This window comes from Nycticebus coucang, chromosome 14 (assembly GCF_027406575.1).
Source record: "Nycticebus coucang isolate mNycCou1 chromosome 14, mNycCou1.pri, whole genome shotgun sequence".
Classification (NCBI taxonomy): Eukaryota; Metazoa; Chordata; class Mammalia; order Primates; family Lorisidae; genus Nycticebus; species Nycticebus coucang.
Genome location: NC_069793.1, coordinates 91,867,337 through 91,880,004, shown reverse-complemented (window position 1 = coordinate 91,880,004; position 12,668 = coordinate 91,867,337). Strand labels below are relative to the sequence as shown.

General features: G+C 42.9%; 1 protein-coding gene across 2 annotated transcripts in view; it reads left to right on the top strand.

Annotated features, from left to right (window-relative positions):
• Nucleotides 1–3,867: 3,867 nt before the first annotated feature.
• PGR (progesterone receptor) overlaps nucleotides 3,868–12,668 on the top strand; it is an 88,780-nt gene continuing 79,979 nt past the window's right edge. For both annotated transcript variants that reach the window (XM_053561576.1, XM_053561577.1), the window contains exons 1-2: nucleotides 3,868–5,420; nucleotides 6,563–6,714. In XM_053561576.1, coding sequence (XP_053417551.1) covers nucleotides 3,868–5,420; nucleotides 6,563–6,714 — 1,705 coding nt within the window. The remainder of the gene's footprint in view (nucleotides 5,421–6,562; nucleotides 6,715–12,668) is intronic.

Genomic DNA, 12,668 nt, shown 5'->3' with positions numbered 1-12,668 from the left:
ATAAGATAGGAATCTTTTAAAAAATCTAACATATGACAGAAAGAAGGTGAGTGGTTGCAAGGGGAGCGGGGATGGTTGTAGGGAAAGAGAGAGAGCAGGATGAAAGGGTTATAAAGCAAGCAACTCATCAGCTTTTGGAGGCAAAGAGTATATTCATCATTTTGTTTGTGATGATGGTTAACAGGGTACAAAACGTGTACATATTTCAAGAAAAAAACTGCATTAAAATTGTAATACTCAATATATACTGATAACATGTTATCCTCTTAAATTGTATCTTACGTCTCTTGTAATTGCAAAAGTCAAAAGTGACTTAAATATTACAATTTTACTAAAATTCTTTCCTTTCTTAAAATAAGGATACATTTTTGGTATTCTTTGTACATAGCTCAAAATTTAACAAATTGTACAGTCTAAATATATGCAGCTTGTTGCATGACATTTACACCTTTTAATAAAGCAGTTTTAAGCTATAGAGGAAAATATTTTCCAAATTAAATACTCTTCTCCAAAAACTCACACTTGAATTTACCCTGTGAATTCTGTTTCAATCAAAGATTCACACATATAGCAAGTTGCTCATCACTCAACATCAAATTTTATGGAATAATGGTGATTCAGGACATGGTAAGCATATGTACTGTTGTTTTCCCACTTCGAGATTTTCAATCTTACAGAAACGACCTAAACAAACTGTCTAGATTAAGGGATATCACAGCCAACTAAAATTAAGCCAAATATAGCTTATCAGATTTACATGAGTCCAAGTGTCCATTTTATGGCAGCAACCTAACAACCAAATTCGGAGGCATCTGATATTTAAAACCACACTCCTAAGGTGACTGGCATTTGATCTTTTGGGTTCTAATCTAGCTATGCTACTACTTTATGATATTAGGTAATCCTGTGTCTGAGTTTTCCCATCTATTAAATTGGGACAACAATATCTATTTCATGGGACTGTTCATGGATCAAATAAGTTAATGTACGCAAAGGGCTTAAAAGCTACCTGACAACGCGGTCCAGATTCTACAAATTTGACAGATTCTATGGTATTAGCCATCAGGGAAATACAAATGAAAACTACAGTGAGATGCCGCTTTCCATCCTGGAAGGAATATAATAAAAAATATAGATAATAACTGTTGCCAAAGATGTGGAGAAATGGGAAACCTCCTACACTGCTTGTGGGGATGTAAAATGTACAATTGCTTTGAAAAACAATCTGGCATTTCCTCAAAAGGTTAAACCTAGAGTCGCCCTATATACTGTATGACCCAGCAGTTCCATTCCTAGGTATATACTGAAGAGAAATGAAAATATATGTTTGCACAAATCTTGCCCATGAATGTTCATAGCAGCATTGTTCATAATAACTAAAAAGTACAAACAACCCAAATGTCAAAAAACTGACGGTGGAAAAATAAACTGTATCCATAAATAGAATAAAATAGAATAAAACTATCCATACAATGATATATAATTGGCAAATAATAAGGAATAGAGCCCTGGTACATGTGCGACATGGAGGAACCTGAAATCATTATGTTATGTGGAAGAAGCCAGTCGGAAAAGACCACATATGGTGTGATTCCACTTACATCAGATGCCTGGACAGGCAGATCCAGGAATAGGAAGTGGATTAATGGCTGCTGGCAGGTTTAGGGGGAAATAGGAATAACTGATAGTATTTCCTCTTAGGGTTAAAGAAATGTTCTAAAATTGATAGTGATAATGCTTGCACAACTGTGAATGCTAAAACCCACTGAATTTTACGTTCTCAATAAGTTTACTCTATATTAGAATTATATCTCAGTAAAGCGTGGTGATTGTTTTAAGATGGACTTAAAACAATAACAACACATCAGCTCACCTCTTCCATTCCCACACACTCCTCCTCTCTCTATAATACCTCCCCCTTGCAGTCCCCATATTATCAACGTGTCCTATTCAATGCCCTGTGAACAGACTATACCCCCTTGCTGGAATTCTTTTTACCCCTCCTCTACCTGCTTAACTCCCATAGATCTAAAATTAGTCGAGTACATTAATGGCTGGAACAATCAACTCTAAACCCCAGTGTCTTAACATGGTAACAGTTTATTTCTCACTCGTGCAGTCCCTCCCAGATGATTCATGAGTCCAGGCTCCTCACCTCTAGCAGCTCCCCTTATCCTGGGGTCTGACAGTCTTCCTCCGTGCTCTCTGTACCTAACGGAGACAAACTGGGCATCAGCACAGATAGGACCTCTAGGTCCTGCATGGAAATTTGTAAGTGATTAACTCCATTTTGAACAGGTACATTTAAGATGACGTCAAAATTCCCAGTATCCTTGGGTTTAACTTTAGTTTATGACTCTGTATCTGAAATATATATATTAAATATATATATTAAATATATATATCCTCTTTCTCTACTGTGCTTTCATGAATTTATAAGTACAATTTCAAAAGCTCAAGGATAATTATTTTTAACAATAAGAATATTAAAAGGAGAAAATACTATTCAACATTTGTACTGAGGATTTTATGATGTAGCACAGGGTCTAAGGGGGAACCCTGAGTCAGCTCCTGTCCTCGCCCTTTTTAAGTTTTAAGTTTAAGTTTCCTTAAACTCATTCCTTAGCACAAATCAAAGTACGGCGCACAACGTCCAGATTTCCCATACAGGTAGAGAACTGCCACCCAGGGTCTTCTACTTCCAAACGTTTCAGTCCCACTGAGGGCTGTCCAAGAGAAATTTGAAAGCACTCAATTTTACGACTCAGAGGGAGGGATTCCTTTTAAAGTATTTAGGATGATGATTCAAATGTTTATGATTCCAAAAGATAATGGAGCCAAACATCTCCTTCTAAGTTAAATCTTTACAAAACTGAAATCCGAAAAAGATTTACACAAATTCTCCTTCTTATGGACTCTAACCGTTTGTCCAATTAGATTGGGAATAAGTTTTCAGTTGTAGTTACAAAGTCTAATACGCCCATGAGATTCCACCCCGGAGCACCTGCTACTCCCAGTGCAATTCAGATGAGTGGGATCTGGTCGGTGACTGAGGGAGGGAGGGGCCTGGGGCGGGGCCTGCCTGGAGGGAGGAGGCGTCATTAGACAGCAGTCCAGCCAGCCTACAGCTGTCACTAATCTGGCTAAGCCTTGTTGTATCTGAGCGTGCCAGGATTCTGGTGGTTGGGTAGCATCCTCGGTTCTCAAAGGGAACGAGCTTTACTTGGCAATTAAGTGGCATCTGCAACCCGAGGCGGCGCGTCCTCCAGGCCTGCTGAGAACTGTGAAGCTGCAGAGATGACTGTCGCCTGCTGGGGGGGCCATGCGGAAGCGCGACTCTTCCGGAGAAGGGGCAGTACCGTGAGGTCCGACTCGCCCCCCGGGTTTTAGGGAGAAAGACCGCGGCGCGCAGTCAGGAGCTGGGAGCTTCGTGGCAGGCAGGGGTTTGAAGCCAAAGCAAAGAGGTAGAGCCGCGCGTTATCGAATTGCTCCCGTATCCTCAGCCACTCCAGAGCCGAACTTGTGAGTACTCTGCGTCTCCTGTCCTGGACAGAAGCCGGAGAACTCTCCTGGAGAACTCTCCCAGTTGGGAGACGAGATCCCCACGATGACCTTTTCCTGCCCCACCCCCCTACTCGCTGCTGGGACGTAACGACCGTCACCCTTCCGCTAACAATGGAGGGCGAGGACAGGAGCTGACCAGCGCCGCCCTCGCACACCCCCGACTCGGGAGGTGGAGATCCCCGGGGTCCAGCCAAACCCAGCACCCGCTTTCTCCTCCCTCTGCCCCTATAGTCTTGACACCCCCTCCTTCCTTTCTCCCTCCTCCCTTGGACGGGGGAGGAGAAAAGGGGAGTGCAGGTCGTCATGACTGAGCTGAAGGCAAAGGAACCCAGGGCTCCCCACGTGGCGGGCGACCTGCCCTCCTCTGGCCAGATCGGATCCCCCCGGGTGGGCCACCCGGACGCAGGCCCCTTCCAGGGCAGCCAGACCTCAGAAGTCCTGCCTGTAGTCTCAGCAGTGTCCCTCTCCCTGGACGGGCTGGTCTTCTCTCGGCCCTGCCAGGGACGAGACTCCCCAAACGGAAAGACGCAGGACCAGCCGCCGCTGTCGGACGTGGAGGGCTTATACCCTGGAGTTGAAACCACGAGGGGCGCAGGAGGCGGCGGTTCTAGACTTCCGGAGAAGGACAGGGGGCTGCTGGACAGTGTCTTGGACACTCTTCTGGAGCCCTCGGGTCCGGGGCAGAGCCACGCCAGCCCTCTGGCCTGTGAGGCCGCCGGCTCTTGGTGCCTGTTTGGCCCCCACCTCCCTGAGAACCCTCGGGCTGTCCCTGCCACTCAGGGGGTGTCGGCTCTGCTCATGAACCGGCCGGGAGGGAAGGCTGGAGACGGCTCTGGGCGGGCGGCTGCCCCTAAGGTGCCGCCCCGGGGCCTGTCGCCGTCCGGGCAGCTGCTGCTCCCGACAGCGGGGAGCCCTCGTTGGCCCGGGGCCCCGGTGAAGCCGTCTCCACAGCCGGCGGTGGTGGACATGGTGGAGGAGGAGGGGGGCTCGGAGTCCGAGGACTCCGAGGGTCCGCTGCTCAGAGACAAACCTCGGGCGGCCGCAGGAAGCCTCGCCCTGGCCCCCAAGGAAGACGCCCGCTTTCCAGCACCCAGGGCCGCCCTGACGGAGCAGGACGCCCCCGTGGCGCCCGGGCGCTCCCCGCTGGCCAGCACGGTGATGGACTTCATCCACGTGCCCATCCTGCCTCTCAACCATGCCCTCCTGGCGGCGCGCACGCGGCAGCTGCTGGAGGGGGAGAGCTACGACGGCGGGGCCGCGGCCGCCGGTGCCTTCGCCCCGCCTCGGGGCTCGCCCTCGGCTTCGTCTGCCCCGGTGGCCGCAGGCGACTTCCCCGACTGCGCGTACCCGCCGGACGCCGAGCCCAAGGACGACGCGTTCCCGCTCTACGGCGACTTCCAGCCTCCCACCCTCAAGATCAAGGAGGAGGAGGAAGGTGTGGAGGCGGCCACGCGCTCCCCGCGCCCCTACCTGGTGGCCGGCGCCGCAGCCTTCCCGGATTTCCCGCCGCTGCCGCCGAGAGCGCCCCCATCCCGGTCGGGGGACGCGGCCGCCGCACCCGCCGCTGCCCCCGTCTCCTCCGCGTCCCCGGCGGGCGCGGCCCTGGAGTGCGTCCTGTACAAAGCCGAGGGCGCGCCGGCGCAGCAGGGCCCGTTCGCGCCGCAGCCCTGCAAGGCTCCCGGCGCCGGCGCCTGCCTGCTGGCCCGGGACGGGCTGGCCTCCACCTCGGCCGCCGGGGCGCCGTCCGCGCTCTACCCGCCACTCGGCCTCAACGGGCTCCCGCAGCTCGGCTACCCGGCCGCCGTGCTCAAGGAGGGCCTGCAACCCGTCTACCCGCCCTATCTCAACTATCTGAGGTGAGGCCGGCCGGGCGCCCCCAGCAGGTGGCCGCGAGGGGTGGGCGGCGGGCAGGGCTCCCGCGCGGTTCGCCCCTGTCCTCCACCCCTCCTCCAGGCTCACTCTCGGGGAGGTTCAGAATATGCCCGTTTTGGAGCGTGCCTCCCTGAAAGCATTTTTAAAAAAACTTTCCTGATCTTGGAGATTCCGAAGCAGGACCAGCCCTGGTATAAAATGTGCAGCGTCACCCGCGCGCCGCTGTAGCCCAAGGAGCGGGAAGGGTGTGACGAGCTGGGGGCTTTATCCAAGGCCGCTTTTCTTAGAAAGACTCGGGCCGGGAATAAGTCTGGGAGTTAAGGCTCGGTTCCCACCGGAGGGGTGGGACTTGGGGAAAGGTGACCAGCTGGAACCGAAATCAGAACCATCCTAAGGATGTGGACGATTCAAACGCTGAATTTGCATGCCAATTTTGTGATTCAAATCGATTTTACATGTGATATGTCTGAACTATGGATTTAAACATCAATTACTGCACTGGACCGTTTTCTGATAGTGTTTGGGATTCGTTATAGCTTTTTCTCATGCAAGTTTTTAAAACATTTAATTAACATAGTGAAGGAATGGAATATAAAAGAATGCTCAGTTTTGAGTCTTATAGATTGAATAGGCACAAGTGTCAGTACTGAAAAATTCTTCAATATAACTAACACATATACACCTTGTAATAACAATCATGACAGGGGTTGTGTTTTAAAAACTCAAAACAAAAGCAGTGCCAAGTAAACTGAATTCTTAAAGCCAAACCAGTCCATAACGTTTTGTTTCTCAAAACAAAAGGAACTCCTTCCGTATAAGGAATTCTGTAGAAAGATTGCTTTTTAATATATGGACTTTAGCTTTCCTGAACATAAAATTATACACTAATTACTATTCTTTGATATTGGTGCTACTGATAAATAGCTAATAATTTGCAAGCCTGGTGATTCCTGTTGCAGGTAGTCTATTACACCATATTCAAAGTTTGCATGCCTTTCAAGTGTGAGTATGTGCACTTCTATTTTTAAAATCTCCTTTCACTCTGTTAATGGTAGTTTAAGAAACCTTTAGTATTAGATACTGGTGCACCAAAAAATAAATGGAGTAATTTGTTTTGCATTTCAAGGCCCGATTCAGAAGCCAGCCAGAGCCCACAGTACAGCTTCGAGTCCTTACCTCAGAAGATTTGTTTAATCTGTGGAGATGAAGCATCAGGCTGTCATTATGGTGTTCTTACCTGTGGAAGCTGTAAGGTCTTCTTTAAAAGGGCGATGGAAGGTAGGCTTCTTTCCCCTAATACTTTATTATTGGTTTAATTGTATATGGAGAACCATTGAACATTTTATAGATTTGAATTACCCCTTGCTTCTTCTAAGAAATGATGATATTTCCGTATAACTTAAAATATATGATGACATTTTAACAATGTGTTGTTATTTATAATACTCAAAATTGAATGCATGTAGATATTATAATTGCGTACTCTTTGATTAACACTTTCAATATTAGATACAAGTCATAATAATCTTGAGGGCAGTAATACTGTTGTTCCTTAACTGTTTAGCATTCAGGAAACAGCTATGTTCTAATTGTAACTTTTGATGTATCTATTATATGTAAGCACTTTAATTTTTCATTAAAAGAAAAATGGTAAGAGTTGAAATTATAATGTGTATATACATATAACACACTTGCATATATGGTGCAGCTACACAATTTCTGCATGGTTTTGTCTGTTCCCTATATGCTTGTTCCTGTAATACTTACATTGTGGTCATTGTAAACAATATTTTAAAATTTCTTTTGCTCGGTTTTTGTAAGTTTGTAAGAAGATGGGAGTAAACAATTTAAAACAAATGAGTCATTTGGACGTCACAGTAATATGATTTCTAAAGAAGTATTTTGGCTTAAGTAAAACTTTTGTGTTTTTAAAACCATTTTAAATTACTTATCTAACGATTTCAGATTGACTTGCCCAGGGTGTTCCAGACTTTGAATTTCTCTTCCCACCTGCATTAAACTCCAAGCAACCAAACACATTCACATCTGATGACCACTGTACATTGGAACACCATTTTACATTTTAGTACTAGCAAAAAATGTATTTCACAACAAGCTGAAATTCAGTTTAGGATTCCCTCTGGAGTGCTGAGTTCACACCTAGACAAGGAAACAAAGATTATTTGGGGTTTTTTGTTTACTATTTCTGAGTTTCCTGACTTCAAGAGCCCTTTATAAGCAAGAAGGAAGACAGTGGGAAATTTACACATTAAGGGGGCTATCAAAGGAGTCCTTCATAAAGGTATTTGCTTTGTATATTTTTAGAATATGATTTTTTTCCACAAAAGATGAATGTATTTAACTGATGTTGTATGTATTCAGCTTCAAGGGAATTTAATTGCATTCTAATATAAATTAATTGAGCTACTGTTAAATGGAGGTATTGAGAGAATGTGGCAACAGAGAATCAGTTCACTGATCCATCAGTATCATTTGGTCACAGTTACAGCTGGAAGTTGAAGTTTCTTGTGTGCAAAAGTCAGTTTTCCAGTAGGTAATTGGAATTACCACTTTTGTCCAACTCTGGTTCTGGTTTTCTGGACATCCCTTTCTGCATTAATATGATTTTTCTCCATTCTTAACAACCTCCTAAGCATTGTATAATTTAAAGTGAATGGCCCTCTTAGAATCCCCTCGAGGCCAATTTGTCCTAACCCAGCTGCTCCTTTTTATACATAAGCAGGTCCCAAAGACATAAATCAGTGTTTCCAAAGGTGCACAACTAGTTAATAGCTGATTGTTAGTAAACATAGTTAGATATTTTTAAATCACAATGCTTATAAATCAGAGTATAAACAAGTGTGTAATAAATGCTATTTAATTTTCAAAAGTTACTTCATAAAGTGCATATAAACAAGAAAGAGCATCCTAACTGTAAAATATAAATGCTTTCACATTATTCTCAGAATGGCATCTAAAACCACAGAGGAAGTCTTTTCAAATTTACTCTTAAAGAGCATTTGTTGGATTCTACTGTTGGCATGGTCCCATAGATCTCAGAAGTAGAAGTGAAGCACACTTATTCAGCAATATTTATAAAAAGAAACTTAAGACAGATATTGATAAATCATTCATAAAATTAGGGCAAGATTATAAAGCTATGTGAGTTAATTTCATTTATTCCACAACTATTATCTACCTCTTATATTTACAGTTATGCCAAAGATAATCTTTCCCTGACTTTACCTTTCTCTGCTTTAATATAAAATGAGGATAAAAACAGTTGCTACTTCTTAGAGTCGCTGTAAAGATTAATTCAGTTGATACATGAAAAGTATTTGAAGGACGATCTGGCATAGTGTCAGCTTCCGCTAGTTTTTGCTTAATATAGTTGGGGAGGTAACATATATTCACATAAAAATAATGAAGGAATCTCACTAAATAAGCCATTCTGTAATGGATATGAGATTTCCATGGTTTGTGTGTTTGGACAGAGTGGAGGGGCTTGTGGACTGGAACATACATGGTCTAGAATGATCGGGGAGGCATCATGGAAGATAGGAACCTCATTTGGTTATTAAAGGAAAAATAAGATCTCTAGGCATTGAGGAGAGTTTTAAAAGAGTATATATTCAAAGAAGAGTGAAGAAATTAAGATTATACTGAGTAAGAGTTTAATGTTTATATTAGGAAGTTGTAAGAATTAAAGCAGTTAGGTTTCTAATATTTGGTGAATTAGGAGAGAATTGGTGAGGTAAGGCAAGAGCATAGACATTTCTGGGAATTTTCAGGTATGAGAAAAATAAGTAGAAAGACTCAATACCAGGTCTGAAATCTTAGCATCAAGCAATGTGGTGTGAGGTGAGCTGGTTCAAGATGGAGCTGTGTGTGATGCCAAGATGGCCAGTAGTTGAAAGTCAGTAGGTAATTATGTGGATATTAACATGACCAAGGATAATGATGATGACAAGGACAGTGTAAAGTGTGTTCCATACGGGCAGTTACTACTTAAGTGTTTTACAGGCCTCAATTTAGTCCCTACAGTGCAGGTATTATTATTACTCCCCCTTTACAGATGAAGAAACTAAGGCCCAGAAGTGTTAAGCTGCCTTATTCACAGTTAGGAAAGTGGTAGAGTCAGGATTCAAACCCAGGGCGTGATTCCACAGAGCCCCTGCTCTACACCACTGTGTTTCCTTTCTCATAGTAGGAAATATGGGCAAAGAACAACTATAGACAGTTGGAAGAGAAGTGTGGGCCACGTAATGAAACATCTGGGAAGGTAAAAGTGAACCCTGAAGGATCACCAAGGGTGGTCAGAAGTACGTGATGTAAATGGATGGGTCAAGGTAACTGCTCACTTAGAACACTGGTGAAAAGACATAATTAGGAGCCAGGAACCAGTTTCTGCACCTTCTGTTCCACATTAGGAGTGGGGAGTAACAAATCCTATGAAATCATCCATGAAAATTGGATTCCCTTGATATGAGACAAGAGAGAAGAGGTAGAAAAAAATAGGTACCACTCAGGAAATGGTGATGTAGGGGTGAGGAGAATTTAAAGCTATCCAAATTAGCTATTTAAAGCTAATTGAACATTTTAAGATACAATGTTAAGAAAAAAAACAATTAGTTTAATAGCCTATTGAATTCCTTTACCAAGCCTTGTAGGATTGAAATGAACTAGGATGTGGTCAGAAATTGCCTTTATACCTTTCAAGGAGATTAAGTAATAATGACTTGATAGTCATAGAAATGCAGGCTAGTGACCCAGCATAGTGAAGGAAACGATCATTTCTCACTGGCTGATTTTTGTATACACTGTGTCTAGCTCGGTGCTAGGAATATACTAGGCATTCCATAAATATTTGCTATGAACCAATAATAGTAACTGGTAATATAGGCCCTTACTCTTTGGATGCTTTGCCGTGTGACAGCATTTGTAATGAATACCTTTGATGTCATTGGCTGAACAAATGTTGTAACACAACTAAAATGTATTGTTTAGAAGATACCAGTTGAAGTAGGCAATGATGGATATCTGGTGTGTGGCAATACTATCTTTAGTATTTTATTCATGAATTAGTTGCATTAGTTCATGTATTAATTTGTTGAGCATCTGTCATGAGCCTGGCACTATGCTAGGTGCTGGTGAAACAGCAGCGAGACAGAAAAGACCTGGTTGGCCACCACCTTAGCACAGTTCAGAGTGACAGAGAGGGACATTTTGCCAGTTCACATGCATATAACTCCTTGCAGATGTTGTGAGTTACTAGTTTATGCAATATTTGGACAACTGGAGAGTTAACCCCTCTATCAGAAGCAGGGGATGATAGGGAAAGTCTTTCAGAATCAGAGCGAGGTCTTCCTATATCGACTACAGAGGAAACCAGAAATGAAATATTTTTATAAGGAAAGGGTTTCTTTCCAAAGTCGAGTATAATTGGTGTCATAGGCTAATAACAAAACTGATTTGGTAGCATAGTTCTCCTGGATAAGACCTCAGAAAGAGAAATATCAAACATTCAAAGTAATTAACTTCTGTGAATTATTTGTCCTGTCTTTAGAGCTCTGTAATGCTTTCTCCGTCTTTTGTGGTTATCCAGCAATTCCTTCCGCTATAATTTATTTAATAAGGAGATACTTTGCCAGTCACATTATTTAATTCAGTGTACTCCCCAGTAGCGTCTACCCTATAGCAGTCTTCACATTACCCTAGAAATAATTATATGGGAACTCACTGGACTTCATTTCAAACTCCATATTCAATTCCTTCTCAATGTGTAGATCTCTCAGTTCGATATTTATCATGAATAATAAAGCTGGTTTCAAGCATAATTTTGCGTTATCACCCATTGAAAGCCTTGACTCTAGGGAAAAAGAACTGTTTAAAAAGGTAGCATTTGTCATAATCTGCTCAATGTTTGTTTATGTAGCCTTCCCAGATTATTAACGCTCTGTCAGAACTTGCATTTTAATACCACTGCAGACCAGAGGAGAAGCAGCGGTATCCGATGTATCTACCCGTGCTAACAGCCGTCCCATTGAGTCACCGTACTAGGATACATTCCGCTTTAAAAAATTAAAATACTACCAATAAGGCTTAAGTCCTCTCTAATCTGCTCCCTTCCCTACCACTCTTTTATTTATCTCAGTTTTTTATATGTGTATATGTATGTGTGTAATATGGTCTTTGGGGCGTGTTAATATATAAATGGTATCACATCTCATATTCTTTGCATTATACTTCATACTGGTGTTTTCATGTCACAATGACTTGAAATCCCATGAGTTTGTACATAGTTCTAATTTGTTCTTTTACCCACTGTGTAATACTCCATAATACAAAAATCCTCATATGTAGGCATTGTTAATGACACCATTACTTGAGTAAGTGCTTTGTTGTACTTGTCTCCTTGAGTACCTGCCTGGCTTTCCAGAGTATATTTAAATATTTTGTTACCTCTCTAAATAAAGTAGATGATTAGCTTCCTTCCCGTTGCTAAAATGATTTGATTCACTAGTTTGTGCCCTTGAGATACATGTATTGATACTGCACTTAAAATTTGCTTGTGCTGGAACTACAAAGATGAATATGTGTGCAGTCCCTGTGTTTGACATGCACAAAACTCAGAAGAAGAAAACAAGCAAAACAAAACAGAAAACAACTGGTGAATGTGAAAATACTTTGATACGATTTATGTTGCCAAAGCCAGAAAGGACGTACACTAGTATTCAATTAGACAAGTCTCAAAAGATTGCAGTGTGTTCTGCAAACATATCCTGATGTTGCACAAGGAGGTTATTAATTTAACAAGCACATAACTAGCCTTAACTATGACCCAGGCTCTGTTGTTCTAGCTGATTTGTTGTATTAGGTCATTGCATCCTGTAGGAGTCCTGTGAGGTGGAGGTACTATTATTGTACAGATGGGTTAGATGCGTATGCGGAGAGATTACTGGGTCTTATCTCCTGCTGCCATACTGTTTCTCCAGATTGTTTTATATTTGAGCAAATGTTAATTACTTTATTCTTTTTCAAACAGAAACATGGTCTCTTGGATAAGGCTATTTTAAAACTGTGCTCCTTCACTCAGTCCAATCCCGTCTCCTGCTCAGAGCAGCTCTGTAGTTGTCTGTTTATTTGGTTTGCATCTCCACTTAAGATTTTATTGGAGCAATGGATTCTCAGCCAACATTTTCTAAAAATCACTTCTTGGTAACAGGAAACCC